Raw genomic sequence first — 16,392 nt, 5'->3', positions numbered from 1 at the left:
CCTCAATGGGGGAACAGATGTAGGGCTGTGGGAGGCCAGAGGCAAGATAGATCACTGCTATCTGGTACATCAGGGAAGGCTTTTGGAAAAGATGGAACTACCTAAAGGCACATAATAGAGAAAGCAAATGTTTTTCTGCTGATGCTGAGGAAGAAGTGCCTGGCAAACCCAGAGTGTGCTCATTGATACAAAATGCTGTTAGACGAATTACTGATATTTTCCTTGCTTGGAGGGCATTGCTGGGAGGTTGAGAAAGAAAGGAATAGAATGGGGTCTAAAGGCAATATCTGAAAGCAAAGCACTATGCCCTCTAAAACTCAGTGAGGAAGTCCTTTTGAGAAGAATGCATCCTTAATAGATATTCAAGACATATTTGAAGATTGCTTTTTTAAAAAATGCCAAGAAGGTGGAGATGTTTTAAAATGAAAACAGTCTCTTCCATATGAGAGGAAGAGACTTATTTTGCTAACCTGGTTGTAACTGGATGAGATACAAACGAGGAAGGGTGAACTTAGTTCTATTAATCCAAACAGGTTATTTCACAGTGTGGAGTAGAAATAAAAATAGACCAAGTGTCTTATGTCTCAAACAAACCAAGTTGTATCTGTGCCAGCTTTGTCTCCATACCATGTAGGGTGAGAATCCTTCTGGGCACAGGGACACTTTAGCCTAAATAGGGCATTGAGAATTCTTGTAGACTCCTAGCTTCTCTCCGTGGCAGCTCCCACATTTCATTTCTATCCTTTACATTTTTTTACAGAGCTGGAGGTAAATGCTGCCATAGTCTCTGGACAAAGGTAAGATGATCATTTCTGCAGACGTAGCATGAACACAGCATAAGCCTCTTTGAAAGGTATCAGCTTTCTCAGTCTTTAAACCTTTCTTCACCTTGTCCTTTTCCTTCACTCTCACGCCAGTCTGTTTTTACTGCTAACGCAGAGAGCTGTCTTGAGTCTTAATCCCTCAGAGGTAACATTTCTCTTAATAAAACTTGGAGGCTAAGTTTCTACCTTTTATGGTTGTTTTCAAAGCTGAATGAGGTAACACGTTCAACACTCAGCATAATGAGGAAATAGTAAATGTTCAATATATGGGAGCTGTTGTTACCATTGATATTAATAATAGTCCTTGCAACTGTCTTCTAAAGAACAGTTGTTTGACCCTCAAGGCGAAAGAAGGAGAAAGCCAGGCAGGATCTGACCTAAAACCTGTGCTTTTTTGTGTTACACTGTGCTGCTCCACATAACCCTACAAAATGAAGTACATCTATGGCTTCAACTTAATTAGCTCTATGGAGAGGAATATTACCATTTTCCAAAAGTCATGGCTTTTTTTGGAGGCAGTCTTGCTCTGTCACCCAGGCTGGTGTGCAGTGGCACGATCTTGGGGCACTGCAACCTCCACCTCTGGAGTTGATGCAATTCTCCTGCGTCAGCCTCCCAAGTAGCTGGGATTACAGGCATGCACCACCACGCCCAGCTAATTTTTGTATTTTTAGTAGAGATGGGGTTTCACCATGTTGGCCAGGCTGGTCTTGAACTCCTGACCTCAAGTGATCCACCCATCTCAGCCTCTGGGATTACAGGCGTGAGCCACCATGCCCAGCCTTGCCTCTTTTAGTGTAGGAATGCACTAGATGATATTTTAAAGAACTTCTCATAATTGTACAGCAACTTCATAAAACACTTTCACAATATTTTTTTCATTTAATCTTAATATCATCCCTGTGAGGAGGTTAATAGCCACCATTTATTTGAATGTTGTTCCATGCCATGCATCCTTAATAGTTTGAGCTACAAGCACCCTAGATGTATTATCTCATCTAGTTTTCACAGTATCTATTAGGAAAGTAAATTCTGTCTTATAGATGAGGAATCTAAAGCTCAGAAAGATTAACTAAATTCCCCAAGGTCACAGAGTTAGTAAATGGTGAAGGTTAGATTCAAACCCAAGCCTTCTGACTTCAGAGCCCTGACATTTAACCTATGTATTGCAGCAGACAAGATGGGATTTATAGATCAAGAGTCTAGAACAAGGCTGGGCACAGTGGCTCACGCCTGTAATCCCAGCACTTTGGGAGGCCGAGGCGGGCGGATCATTTGAGGTCAGGAGTTTGATACCAACCTGGCCAACGTGGTAAGACCCTGTCTCTACTAAAACTACAAAAATTAGCCAGGCATGGTGGCGCATGCCTATAATCCCAGCTGCTTGGGAGGCTGAGGCAGGAGAGTAACTTGAACCTGGGAGGCGGAGGTTGCAGTGAGCCGAGATCATGCCACTGCACTGCAGCCTGGGCGACAGAGTGAGATTCTGTCTAAAAAAAGAGAGAAAAGAAAAGAAAAAAGAGTCTAGAACGGTCGGGCTCGGTGGCTCACACCTGTACTCCCAACACTCTGGGAGGCCAAGGTAGGCAGATGGCTTGAGCCCAGGAGTTTGAGACCAGTCTGGGCAACATAGTGAAACCCTGTCTATACAAAAAATTAGCTGGGCATAATGGTACGCGCCTGTAGTCCCAGCTACTTGGGAGGCTGAGGTGGGAGGATCACCTGAGCCCAGGGAAGTTGAGGTTGCAGTGAGCCGTAGTCCTGCCCACTGCACTCCAACATGAGCAACAGAGTAAGACTCTATCTTAAAAAAAAAAAAAAAAAAAAAAAAAAAGTCTAGAACATAGAGCATTAAATAGCATAGTCAATAAATGCATAGCTAAGACTTGACCCTTGTTCATCTCATTCCAAATTCATTGCTACTCCTACTATACCACTCTGCCTGTCTGGTTTTATTTGGATTGGGCTAATGTTTGAATTCATCTGCATTTCTCAAGCATGCACCAGCGATTTATCTAGAGAAATAAGCTTATCAGACCAAAAATACCTTTGGGGTATTTGTTTCCAGAGATACCTGAGCATTGACCATAAAAAACAGGATAGTCTTGCTGTGGCTTTTGTTTTGCCAGGAGAAAGAGGCACTTTCATTAGGAACCATCTAGCCAGGTACAGCGGCTCATGCTTGTAACCCCAGCATTTTGGGAGGCCAAGGAGGGAGGATTGGTTGAGCTCAGGAGTTGCCCAGCCTGGGCAACATAGGGAGACCCTGTCTCTACGAAAAATTAATAAAAAATTAATAAAAAATTAGCTGGTCTGGCCGGGCGCCGTGGCTCAAGCCTGTAATCCCAGCACTTTGGGAGGCCGAGGCGGGCGGATCACGAGGTCAGGAGATTGAGACCATCCTGGCTAACACGGTGAAACCCCGTCTCTACTAAAAATACAAGGAAATTAGCCGGGCGAGGTGGCGGGCGCCTGTAGTCCCAGCTACTCAGGCGGCTGAGGCAGGAGAATGGCGTGAACCTAGGGGACGGAGCTTGCAGTGAGCCAAGATCACGCCACTGCACTCCAGCCTGGGGCACAGAGCAAGACTCCGTCTCAACAAAAAAAAAAAAAAAAAAAAAAAAAAAAAAAAAAAGCTGGTCATGGTGGCACTTGCCTGTAGTCCCAGCTACTCAGGAGGCTAAGGTGGGAGGATCACTTGAGCCTAGGAGGTCAAGGCTACAATGAGCCATGATTGCACTACCCACACCCCAGCCTGGGGAACAGAGTGACATCCTGTCTCAAAAAAACAAAAAAATTCGGCTGGGCATGGTGGCTTATGCCTATAATCCCAGCACTTTGGGAGGCCGAGGCAGGCGGATCATTTGAGGTTAGGAGTTCGAGACCAACCTGGCCAACGTGGTGAAACCCCGTCTTTACTAAAAATACAAAAGTTAGCTGGGCGTGGTGGCGCATGCCTGTAATCCCAGCTACTCAGGAGACTGAGACAGGAGAATCGCTTGAACCCGGGAGATAGAGGTTGAGGTGAGCCGAGATCGCACCATTGCACTCCAGCCTGGGCAACAAGAGCGAAACTCTGTCTCAAAAAAAAAAAAATTTTTTTAAAGTGAATTTTCTTTCCTCAGAAGCTTTGACCATTTTCTGGACTACTAGCCAGAAAGTCGTCTTTACTACCTCTCAAAGGAGGTGTAAATCCCCCTTACTTGTAATTCCACCCCAGCTTCAGCCTCACCTCTCCTTGACTTACCTTGGCTTATGGTTGGGTGTGGGGCAGCTGTTATATGTAAAACTATGGGAGTGAACAGTGTGGCCCAGTTCCCAACCACGGTGCTACTAGCAAAGGGTCCTCTGGCAGGAGTGAACAGTGGAAGGGTAGGGATAGTTGACAATCAGGTTATGGTCTGTGTCCTTAAGAAGCTCACAGTCTAGTTGAAGGCACAAAACATTACAATAGAACATGATGTACAATCTGATGGGTGCTCTAGAATGCCAGATAAAGACTGTGAACCCAAGAGACAAAAGAGACAGCTGTACTTGGGAAATGAGGTCATGGAAGACTTCCCAGAAGAGGCAGCCTTTTGACCAGTTTTGTTTTGCTTTGTTGCATTATTTGTATTTGGTACATGTCTTGCAAGCAAATTTAATTTTCTAAAGGAATTTTTTTCTAATAATTTTAACGTGCATTTTTGAACCATGAAAGTGTAAAAAGTTTATTAAAGAAAACCAGAAATTCAGATCAGAGAATTACGAAGAAGAAAATAACTCACCAGTAAACCAGTATTCCTACAACTCAACAATATTCACTGTACATATATTTTAGTTCATCTGCTTCTAGTCTTTTTCACACAGTATGCACCCAAATGTGTCAGATTTATGTGTATAGGGCTGGGCATCGTGGCTTACGCCTGTAATGAGTTTGCACTGGGCTATGATCGTGCCACTGCACTCCAGCCTGAGAGACAGAGCAAGACTCCATCTTAAAAACAAACAACAACAACAAAAGATTTATGTGTATATAGCTCATATTTATTCATATGTAGTTACATATATACTCAACATATATAACAATGAAAATGGAATTACACTGTTCATTATGTTGGTAAGTTTTTCCCACTTGGTAATGTGTCATGAATCGTTTTTGTCATTAAATAATCTACAACATGATTTTTCATGACTCCATATGGATGTGCCATGATTTAGCCAACTAATCTACTATCGTTAGGCATTTAGGTCTTCTGTTTTCACTAGTACAAATAAAATGTTTTAACTTCCTTATGTGTGGAGCTCTGTAAAAAGATTTGTTTCCTTAGGCACCTAGAAATGGGACTGCTGAGTCAAGGGTTACACCAGAGTTTCTCAGACTCAACAGTATTGAGCTTTGGGGCCAGATAACTGTTGTGTGGGGCTTATGTTTAGTGGCATCCCTGGCCTGTACCCAAAAGATTCCAGTAGCACCCTTCTCCTCAAGTTGTGACAATCAAAAATGTCTCCAAATGTTGCTAAATGTCCCCTAAGAAGCAAAATTGCCTCCTTTTGAGAACCACTGGGTTACACAATTTACACTCCAATTAGGAGTGTATGTAAATGTTTTTGTTCCTGTATCCTCAATAACAGTGAATATTACCAATTTTAAATTTTCATATACTAAAAAAAGGGGTTTGGGGTAGGGACAATCAATGTACCTAGCAGTATATTGTGAATTATCCCCATCCTGTGGCTTCTAATACGCTGTTATCTAACTCTACCAGGATCATTAGTAAATGCCAATATATGTTAATAATTTCCTAGGTTTATATACTATTTTGGGTTAATAGCAATTTTCTGGCATATTAAAGACCTTTTTCATGATTCTAAAAAATTACAAAATCCAAAATGTTCTAATCTTTGAAGGGGACTATTCCTACCTTAGGAAAATGGATGAGGGGCCTGGTGCAATAGCTCACACCTGTAATCCACACTTTGGGAGGCCGAGGTGGGTGGATCACTTGAGGTCGGGGTTTAAGACCATCCTGGCCAGTATGGTGAAATCCCATCTCTACTAAAAAGACAAAAATTAGCAGGGCATGGTGGCACATGGCTGTAGTTCCAGCTACTCGGGAGGTTGAGGCAGATAAATTGCCTGAACCCAGGAGGTGGGAGTCGCAGTGAGCTGAGACAACACCACTGCTCTCCAGCCTGGGCGACAGAGTAACACTCTGTCTGAAAAAAAAGAAGAAAGAAAAGAAAAAAAGATAAGAAAATGGGTGAGGAATTAGGGAAGTTTTGTTCCAATTTTTTTGATGTCTTTTACCAGTTTTTCTACAATTTCACCAACATTATGCTTTACTATTTTATTTTTACTAATGTAGTAAGCTAGACTCGCTTTTAAACCCCCAGTAATATAGAAGGCAATAGTGCTTATTGCCCCAGGTTGAACTGCTTTCTCTCCAGAATAACTATATAGTTCTTAGTCTCCTACTTGATGAATGAAACTATCTGAAGAGCCTGTTTTTTGTGTGGCCTGATTCCCTCACCTGCTTGGAAATGTTTTGCTTCTGTCAGCAGTGAGCCCAAAGAGATAGTTGAAAAGTCCAAAATCCCGAGCAGAAGAAACTCCCGAACTGAAGAGCCAACTGTGGCTTCTGAAAGTGTGGAAAATGGACATCGTAAACGATCTTCTCGACCTGCGTCAGCCTCCAGCTCTGCTAAAGGTTAGCAGTGGGATGTGGGTGCTATTTGTGGGTCAAATAGAGGAATAGAGTCCTTATCACAGCAGCAGAAGACTTTGTTCTTCATCTTTGCTTCTGTTCCTGAAGTGTGTCAAGTGTCTTTGTCTTCTACTACTTGTTTGGTCCTTTATTTGTTCATTTAACTATGTGTTTTCTGTGTGTGTACACAAGAGCAACAAGCACTGCTGGAAAAAAGAACATAACAGGGCAGATTTATTCCACTGGTTTTTGTTGTTGTTGTTGTTGTTTGTTTGTTTGAGACAGGGTCTCACTTTATTGCCTGGGCTGGAGTGCAGTGGCACAGTCACAGCTCACTGCAGCCTTGAATTCCTAGGCTCAAGTAATCCTCCTGCCTCAGCCTTCCAAAGCTGGAATTGTAGGCATGAGCCACCACACCTGGCCTTGAGTCCATGTTTTTTTTTTTTTTTTTTGAGATGGAGTCTCATTCTGTTGCCCAGGCTGGAGTGCAGTGTCATGATCTCGGCTCACTGTAACCTCCACCTCCCAGGTTCAGGTGATTCTCCTGCCTCAGGAGATGACAGGTGCGTGCACCACGCCTGGCTAATGTTTCTGTTTTTAGTAGAGACAGGGATTCATCATGTTGGCCAGGCTGGTCTCGAACTCCTAACCTCAAGTGATCTGCCTGCCTCAGCTTCTAAAGTGCTGGGATTACAGGCTGAGCCATCACGCCCAGCTTATTCCACTTTAAATTCGTGATCACCCACTTCAGATAGGTCCTGAATATGGTCCAGCTATCTTTCCATGTTTCTGTGGTCAGCTCCCTTTCCCACTCTCTATGCTTTTTAAATCTCTGGTCCACACTTTCTCCCCCTCTCTCGGTAGAGACCCTGACCTCTTCACAGAGAAAATAGAATTCCGTCAGCTTCCCACCACCAAGAAATAAATCTCCCAGTATCCTCCTTTGTGCTTACTATAATAGAGCAGGTGTCCTTCCTCAAGTCTAAGGCCAGTTTCTCCATCAATACCTTTGATCCCATCTTCTCTGACCTTCTTAAGAACCTTACCCTGTGAGTGTTCTCTGTTAACTACTATCTCCTTTTTTGAATTAACTTTTCCCTTGGGTTCTGTGACCAAGAACTCTCTGTTGTTTTCTACTACCACCTCTCCAGCTGCTCCTCCTCGATCTCCCTTCCCAGCCATTAGATGGTGACCTTCCTCAAACTTTGATCCTGAGTCACCTTTTCTCTTCAAATTTGTATTTTCTCCGTAATAGATCTCAGTCATGCCCCTCTTCTTTAGTTACAACCTTTCACAGATGACTTGTAAATTTGTATTTCTGTTTCTAGTACAGACCCCTAGAGATCTTAGACAACTGCATGCACATCCTTATTGGAACCTCAGACTCAACATGTCTAAAACCAAACTTGTGATTTTCACCTCCAACAGTAAGGTCCTTTGCCATTGTTCCTCATCTCAATAAATGGCACCACCATCTATCCATTAGACAAGTTCTCCTTGATACGTCTTTCCCTCACCCTTATATCAAATTCATCACAAAATGTTGCCCATTTTATCTCAGGTGGCCCTTTTCCATCTTCACTAGTACCTACTAGCTTAAAACCCTTCAGTGATTTACCATTGTAATTAGGATTAAAGTCCAGAAGCTTCAACCTAGCCCACAAGCTTCTGTGTGGTCTCGGCCCTGTCATCTCCCAGCCTCATCCCACTTTCCTTGGCAAGTTGGACATGCCATCCTCATTCCTCTCATCACAAGCCTGTGCATATGTTGCAAGTACTACAGGGAGTGCTCTTCTCTCTGCCCACCTCTCTTCTCCTTAATATCCCACCCTTCCTACTTACCTTAGCTTAGTTGTCACTGCTGTGGGGGATCACAGCACCAGGTTCTTCTTCATAATACCACAGCTATAACTTTATGCCAGTTTGTGACATAGGTAATTAGTATGTATACTTGGTTAGGGCAGGAGATTATGTCTGATTTTGCTAACTACTGTATCCCTGGTGCCTAGTATGGTGCCAAATACAGAGATGTACCAATCAGTAATTATCAGATGAATAACCGTCTATCAAATATGTATTAAATATTTACTACATGTCAGGCCCTGAGGTTATTTAGTGAAAAGACAGAGTCTCAGCCAGGTGCAATGGCTCACGCCTGTAATCCCAGCACTTTGGGAGGCCGAGTTGGGTAAATCACCTGAGGTCAGGAGTTTGAGACCAGCCTGACCAACATGGTGAAACCCTGTCTCTACTCAAAATACAAAAATTAGCTGGGCGTGGTGGTGGGTGCCTGTAATCCCAGCTACTGGGGACACTGAGGCAGGAGAATTGCTTGAACCTGGGCGGTGGAGGTTGCAGTGAGCCAAGATCGCGTCATTGCACTCTAGCCTGGGCGACAGAGCGAGACTCCATCTCAAAAAAAAACAAAAAACAAAAAAAAAGAGAGTCTCTTTCCTCACCACATTGAAAGACGAATTCTAATACTCTGTGTAAAAGTGTTAAATGCTATGATAGCAAAATTACATGGCACTGTAAGAGCATATAGCTGGGATACCTTGCTCTTCTGCCAGGTCAGAGAAGGCTTTCTGGAAAAAAATGACATGACATTTAAGCTGAGGCAGTGACCAGATTATTCTCTTAGGAAATGTGCTGAGCTTGAATAGTTCAGTTTGGGTAAGGTAAGAGCTGGGATCCTGGCTCTTACCTTACCCAATACCAGCAGGACTGATACCAGCAGGACTGCTGAGAAACGGTCAAGTATCATTGGGATGCCAGCCTAAAGACCAGGTAGATTCTGGTGCACCCACACTAGACACTAGACACGGATCTGAGGACTCAGCTACTCTTGGCAGGTTATGTCTCTAGGCAAGAATGTCACAATGCTTCACAAGAGCCTCTGGGAATAGGCCAGAGGTCATATACAGGTAAAATTGAGGTGTACAAAGTACCATCACCATACTCAGCCTGCTGGAGAGTTAAGGGGCAAAGGTGAGATGGGCCTTCTTTCTTTTCTAGCAATACTGTCAGGGTCCTGTTAGGTATCCTAACTTTAGGTGGAGATATGAAGCCAGTAACTTCCTTCCTCCTCCCTGGGAATCATCTCTAGGCAGAAACTAGTTTGGAAGGAAGCACACTTTTCAGCATATTGAAGTACTAAACTTAAAGCCTAAAAGGGAACATGCCTAGAGTTCTGTGGGAAAATCTGCTTCCCCTCAGTTCTGCATGCCTTTCATTTTCCCAAAAGAACAAGATCTTCTAGGCTATAGAATATGGTATGTAATTACCTTTAAAGCAGGGAAAAGGTATTGGCCTTTAGAGATGTCACACACCAGATTTTTGGAACCTTGACCTCAGCCCAGAGCCTCAAGGTACTAAAGTGTTATTTACAGGGCACCAGAAAGAATCTAAGAAGCAACAGGGACAGTTAAGAAGAGATGCTTAAAGTAGAACCGCTCTGTAGAGAACTACCAGCCAAGAAGAGATGGAAAGCTAGAACCTGTTTTTAGGGCATGTTGGGGGTGGGGAATAAGCCTGTACACTTAAACTGAACCTTGTCCCACGGTGGCGGTGGTGATGTTGGAATGCCTGGCACATCCTTGCTTTGAGGCTTAGCAATTGGCTTAGAAGAGGCCATAATGACTCTCAGGCTTTGTGTTCTTGCATGGAGGGGTGCTAAGTGTCTCCCTAAAGAATGGCATAGCTCTGGCCAGCCCCTGGAATCACAGTCATGTATAGATACCCACATCAGTCACAAGACCTCAGGCCATCATTCTCTAGCTGTCCCTGGTTAAGTTACTGTATATGGGGAGAAAAACAGACTCAGTTTCTCCTGCTGTACTCTCACAACACACTTCTGACACCAGATGTAAGGTGTTTTTTTTCCCCACACATCAAGCAAGCAATCAGTCCTGCCTCAGACACCAGCTGGGTGTTCTTCAATTCAATTCTGACACTATCTGCCTGGAGATAGTATCAGATCCACAGGTTTGAGGGCTCAGTCCCACAAGACTGCTGCCCACTTCCAATGCCAGGTGCAAGCTCCAGGTTGTTTTACCTGTGCTTCTGACTAGCTGGCTAAAAATTGGAGTTTCCATGAAACCCTCCTAACCAGGTTCAGTTAATTTGCTAGAATGGCTGATAGCGCTCAGGGAAACATGTTTACCAGTTTATTATAAAGCTTTTTCTTTTTTTCTTGTTTTGTTTTGTTTTGTTTTGTGACAGAGTCTCACTCTGTCGCCCAGGCTGAAGTACAGTGGCACGATCTCAGCTCACTGCAACCTCCACCTCCCAGGTTCAAACGATTCTTATGCCTCAACCTCCCGGGTTGCTGGCATTACAGAGGCTTGCACCACCATGCCTGGCTAATTTGTGTGTGCGTGTGTGTGTGTGTGTATTTTTTTTTTTTTAGTAGAGATGGGGTTTCGCCATGTTGACCAGGTTGGTCTCGAAATCCTGACCTCAAGTGATCCACTTGCCTTGGCCTCCCAAAGTGCTGGGATTACTGGTGTGAGCCACTGTGCCTGGCCCTTTTTTTTTTTTTTTTTTTTTTTCCCCCATTTGAGGCAGGTTCTCACTCTGTCACCCAGGCTAGAGTACAGTGGCATGATCATGGCTCACTGCAACCTTGAACTCCTGAGCTTAAATGATCCTTCTGCCTCAGCTTCCCAAGTAGCTGAAACTATAGGTGTGCATCACCACGCTGGGCTAATTTTTTAATTTTTTTGTAGAGACGGGGTCTTCCTGTGTGCCCAGGTTGATCTTGAGCTCCTGACCTCAAGTGATCCTCCCACATTGGCCTCCCATATGAAAGATTTTTTTTTTTTTTTTAATTTTTACTTTTATTTTATTTTTATTTATTTTTTTATTTTTAGATGGAGTCTCACTCTGTCGCCCAGGCTGGAGTGCAGTGGCATGATCTTGGCTCATTGCAACCTCCGTCTCCCGGGTTCAAGCAATTCTTGTGCCTCAGCCTCCCAAGTAGCTGGGATTACAGGTGTGTACCACCACACCCAGCTAATTTTTATATCTTTAGTAGAAATAGGGTTTCATCATGTTGGCCAGGCTGGTCTCGAACTCCTAACCTCAAATGATCCACCTGCCTCGGCCTCCCAAAGTGCTGGGATTACAGGCGTGAGCCACCATGCCCAGCCAGTTTTTTTTTTTTTTTTTTTTCGAGACAGGGTCTCACTGTGTCACCCAGGCTGGAGTGCAGTGGCACTATCATCACTCACTGCAGCCTCAGACTCTTGGGCTCAAGCAATCCTCCTGCCTTAGCCTCCTGAGTAATTGAGACTACAGGCACACACCACCATGGCTAGCTGAAGTTTTAATTTTTTGTAGAAACAGGACTCACCCTGTTGCCCAGGCTGGTCTAGAACTCCTGGGCTCAAGTGATCCTCCCACCTTCACCTCCCAAAGTGCTGGGATTACAGGCATGAGCCACCATGCCCTGCTGATACTTTAAAGCAGTGGTCCCCAATCCCCGGGCCGTGAACTGGTTAGTAGTGGTCTGTGACCTGTTAGGAAGTAGGCCGCACAGCAGGAGGTGAGTGGTGGGCAAGCGAGCATTACTGCCTGAGCTCCATCTCCTGTCAAATCAGAGGTAACATTAGATTCTCATAGGAGTATGAACCCTACTGTAAACTGCATGCGAGAGAGAGAGTTTGTGTGGTCCTTATGAGAATCTAACTAATGCCTGAGAATCTGAGGTGGAACAGTTTCATCCTGAAACCATATCCCCCCAACCCCTAGTCCGTGGAAAAATTGTCTTCCACGAAACCAATCCCTGGTGCCAAAAAGGTTGGGGACCACTGTTTTAAAGGATACAAATGAACAGCCAGATGAAGGGATACATAGGGCAAGGTCTGTATGGGTCCCAAGTGTAGAAGCTTCCATCCCTGTGGAGTTGGTGCACCACTCTCTTAGCAGGTGGATATGTTCTTGTTCACCTTCTGGGAAGCCCCTGAATTCAGTCCTTTTGTGGGGTTTTGTTTTGTTTTGTTTTGTTTTTTGTTTGTTTGTTTTTGTATGGAGGAAGAAGGGGAAGGGGAGGCAGGTCCCTCTTGGATTTTTAGTGGGGCTTCATTACATAGGCATGATTGATAGAAGAGTTGGCCATTTGTGATCAACTCAACCTCAGAGCTGTTTCAAGAAGCATGGGCAAAAAGCCAAATATTTTAACAAATGATTGCTCAGTCACTTAGGAAATTACAAGAGTTACAGGAGCTATGAGCCAGGAACGTGGGACAAAAACCAAAAATTATACATCGTAGTATCACAGTTACCTTTTAAATCAGAAATTAGTACTGTAGCCCTTTTGGTTTTTCACTGTTAAAGCTCTTGGACCCAAAGTAAAGAAGAATTACGCATATTTTTGGCCTGTATATTGTATCCAAAAATGTGAACCAAGTTACAAAATCATTTACTGTGATTGTATTTAAACCCATACCCAGAATGTGATCACAAAATATCAAGCTGGTTTCTAAAATGGATGCACCTCAAATGTGGGGACATATGCAGTGCTGGGTACCTGAAATATGAATGAAGTATCTTCCTGCAGAATCAGCACTTTTTAAAGTTTTGAGGGGGAAAGGGGGCTGCTTCTTTTTGCATTTAATAAGAGTTTGGTCATACATATCATATACAAGCAAAATCAGAAACATACTGTGTTTTTCGTGAAAATCTCTGAAGCTGAGAAACAATATGAGCAGTTTGTAATTAAAAGTGTTGCTGTTTTTGTATTGTTGGAGAACCAGTGACATTAATCATGCTTCTGCTGTGAGAGCTGAGTTTGCTTACATCATGCTGGCCAAGGCCTGCCAGACGGCCAGATCAGAGCAGGTGGGATGGATGATTTCTGGGCAAGTCCAGGAAGGCCCTCATGGTTTTTGGTCATTCTTTGATCCATTGTTTTGGTTGGTTGGGTCACTTAATAATTACACAAAAATTAGCTACCACAAATCACTTTTTAAAATTGCACCTGATCAGATGTGTTGTTTACAAACATGCAAATGAGTGGTTCTCCTTCCTGACATGGTGAATTTGCCACAAAAACACAAATAATTTTTCTAGTTTTCTTTTTTTTTCTTTTTGAGACGGAGTCTTGCTTTGTTGCCCAGGCTGGAGTGCAGTGGCGCTCTCAGCTCACTGCAAGCTCTGCCTCCCAGGTTCACACTATTCTCCTGCCTCAGCTTCCTAAGTAGCTGGGACCACAGGCGCCCGCCACCACGCCTGGCTAATTTTTTGTATTTTAGTAGAGACGGGGTTTCACTGTGTTAACCAGGATGGTCTCGATCTCCTGACCTCGTGATCCGCGTGCCTCGGCCTCCCAAAGCTCTGGAATTACAGGCGTGAGCCACTGTGCCTGGCTGATTTTTCTAGTTTTCTTTATCATTATTTATTCCTCCATTTAGAATAGTTTTTGTTATATTTTCACCTGGGAAAAAGGTAATTATTTTTTTAAAAGGTAGTTAAAAACATGAAGTTCAAAGCATAAGTTTGGAACCAGGAAAATATGTTAATTTAAGGAAACTTCAGAGCAATCTGTAATTATCAGCAGCCCTGGGTGTCCCTCTGACAGCAAAGTAGGTGATAGCCCCACCCTAGCCACAGCCAGTGAAACAACTGTCTAAAAAAACACAGGGTAGGCCGGGCGCGGTGGCTCAAGCCTGTAATCCCAGCACTTTGGGAGGCCGAGACGGGCGGATCACGAGGTCAGGAGATCGAGACCATCCTGGCGAACACAGTGAAAAATACTGTCTTTACTAAAAAAATACAAAAATACTGTTTATTATTTTACTAATTTTACTATATTTTACTATTTATTATTATTTTACTAAAAAAATACTGTCTCTACTAAAAAAATACAAAAAACTAGCCGGGCGAGGTGGCGGGCGCCTGTAATCCCAGCTACTCGGGAGGCTGAGGCAGGAGAATGGCGGGAACCCGGGAGGCGGAGCTTGCGTGAGCTGAGATCCGGCCACTGCACTCCAGCCTGGGCAACAGGGCGAGACTCCGTCTCAAAAAAAAAAAAAAAAAAAAAAAAAAAAAACACACACACACAGGGTATACAGATATACTGAATTAAAGCAGAAGTATTATTGTAGATATGCAAGTGAACATATATTGATAATGTCGTGGGAGAAAACCCTGAAGAGTAACCACCTGAAAGTGTACTCTAGTAGCTTCATTTAGAAACCAACCATGCAAATTGTGAAGGAAAATTTCCAGAATTTTTTTGTTTGTTTTGAAACAGAGTCTTGTTCTGTCACCCAGGCTGGAGTGCAGTGTGTTGATCTTGGCTCATTGCAACCTCTGCCTCCTGGGTTCAAGTGATTCTCCTGGCTCAGCCTCCTGAGTAGCTGGGACTACAGGCATGCACCACCACGCCCGGCTAATTTTTGTATTTTTAGAAGAGATGGGGTTTCGCCATGTTGGCCAGGCTGGTCTTGAACTCCTGACCTCAAGTGTTCTGCCCACCTCTGCTAATCAAAATGCTGGGATTATAGGTGTGAGCCACCGCACCTTGCCAATTCCCAGAATTTTTTACAATTACGTAGACGTCTTGGGTAGAAGTAGTACAGACAGTGAAAGGCACAATGATGTGAGCAAGGTCAAAGTCCATTTCTAAAGCTCCGTGGATGGTGGAGGTCACATACTAGAGGATTAAGTGGAGCTTTGTACTGTAGATTTGCTCAAATTTGCTTAAGGTCAAAATGAGGCAACCAGGCTGAAAAATCCCTTTATTAGGTTACAAATTTAAATGTTCCCCCAATGACATACTTGGACAGTCACCTCAAAGACTGTTATTGACCCAGTTCTTTACCACCCATGTTCTATCCATGTTCTAAGACATGGATATAAATGATCTGACTGCACTGCTGGAGTTTGAACTGTTTGTCTATCTGTGAAGAGACACTAATTTTGTAAAATCTCTGATGATTAAAAAACTGAAGGTAGGTTCACAGGCCAGGCAGCCTTTAGGAACAGTGTGCCAGTCACAGTCTGAGGTACACCCTGACTGGATCATTAGCCTCTACATCACTTACCTAGAATTTCGTGGGGTTTTTTTGTTTGTTTTTGTTTTTTTGTTTTTTTGTTTTTTTTTGAGACGGAGTCTCGCTCTGCCGCCCAGGCTGGAGTGCAGTGGCCGGATCTCAGCTCACTGCAAGCTCCGCCTCCCGGGTTCCCGCCATTCTCCTGCCTCAGCCTCCCGAGTAGCTGGGACTACAGGCGCCCACCTCGTCGCCCGGCTAGTTTTTTATATTTTTTAGTAGAGACGGGGTTTCACCGTATTAGCCAGGATGGTCTCGATCTCCTGACCTCGTGATCCGCCCGTCTCGGCCTCCCAGAGTGCTGGGATTACAGGCTTGAGCCACCGCGCCCGGCCTTTTTTCTTTTTTTTTTTTGAGATGGAGTCTTGCTCATCACCCAGGCTGGAATGCAGTGGCTTGATCTAGGCTCACTGCAAGCTCTGCCTCCCGGGTTCACGCCATTCTCCTGTCTCAGCCTCCCGAGTAGCGGGGACTACAGGCGCCTGCCAACGCACCCGGCTAATTTTTTGTATTTTTAGCAGAGACGGGGTTTCACCGTCTTAGCCAGGATGGTCTCGATCTCTTGACCTTGTGATCTGCCCGCCTCGGCCTCCCAAAGTGCTGGATTACAGGCGTGAGCCACTGCGCCCGGCCTACCTAGAATTTCTTACCTTAATTTGTGGCCAGGCTCAGTGGCTCACTTCTGTAATCCCAACGCTCTGGGAGGCTGAGGCAGGCAGATCAGTTGAGGTGAGGAATTTGAGATCAGCCTGGCCAACATGGTGAAACGCCATCTCTACTGCAAATACAAGCATTAGCTGGGTGTGGTAGTGTGCACCTGTAATCCTA

General features: G+C 44.2%; 1 protein-coding gene across 7 annotated transcripts in view; it reads left to right on the top strand.

Moving 5' to 3' along the window:
* The window catches only part of NCOA6 (nuclear receptor coactivator 6), a 121,561-nt gene that overhangs the window by 100,517 nt on the left and 4,652 nt on the right, over positions 1–16,392 (top strand). For 5 of the 7 annotated variants that reach the window (XR_004052563.1, XM_030914161.1, XM_030914160.1 and 2 more), the window contains 2 exons: positions 761–797; positions 6,366–6,514. Coding sequence is in view for 5 of the 7 variants with exons in the window: in XM_030914161.1 (XP_030770021.1) it covers positions 761–797; positions 6,366–6,514 (186 nt within the window). In the remaining 2 variants the exon portion in view is untranslated. Of the gene's footprint in view, positions 1–760; positions 798–6,365; positions 6,515–16,392 lie in introns of those variants that run through there. The other 2 variants (XR_004052564.1, XM_030914159.1) reach the window with 2 other exon arrangements.

This window comes from Rhinopithecus roxellana, chromosome 13 (genome assembly GCF_007565055.1).
Source record: "Rhinopithecus roxellana isolate Shanxi Qingling chromosome 13, ASM756505v1, whole genome shotgun sequence".
Taxonomy (NCBI): Eukaryota; Metazoa; Chordata; class Mammalia; order Primates; family Cercopithecidae; genus Rhinopithecus; species Rhinopithecus roxellana.
This window is presented reverse-complemented; position numbering and strand designations above follow the sequence as displayed.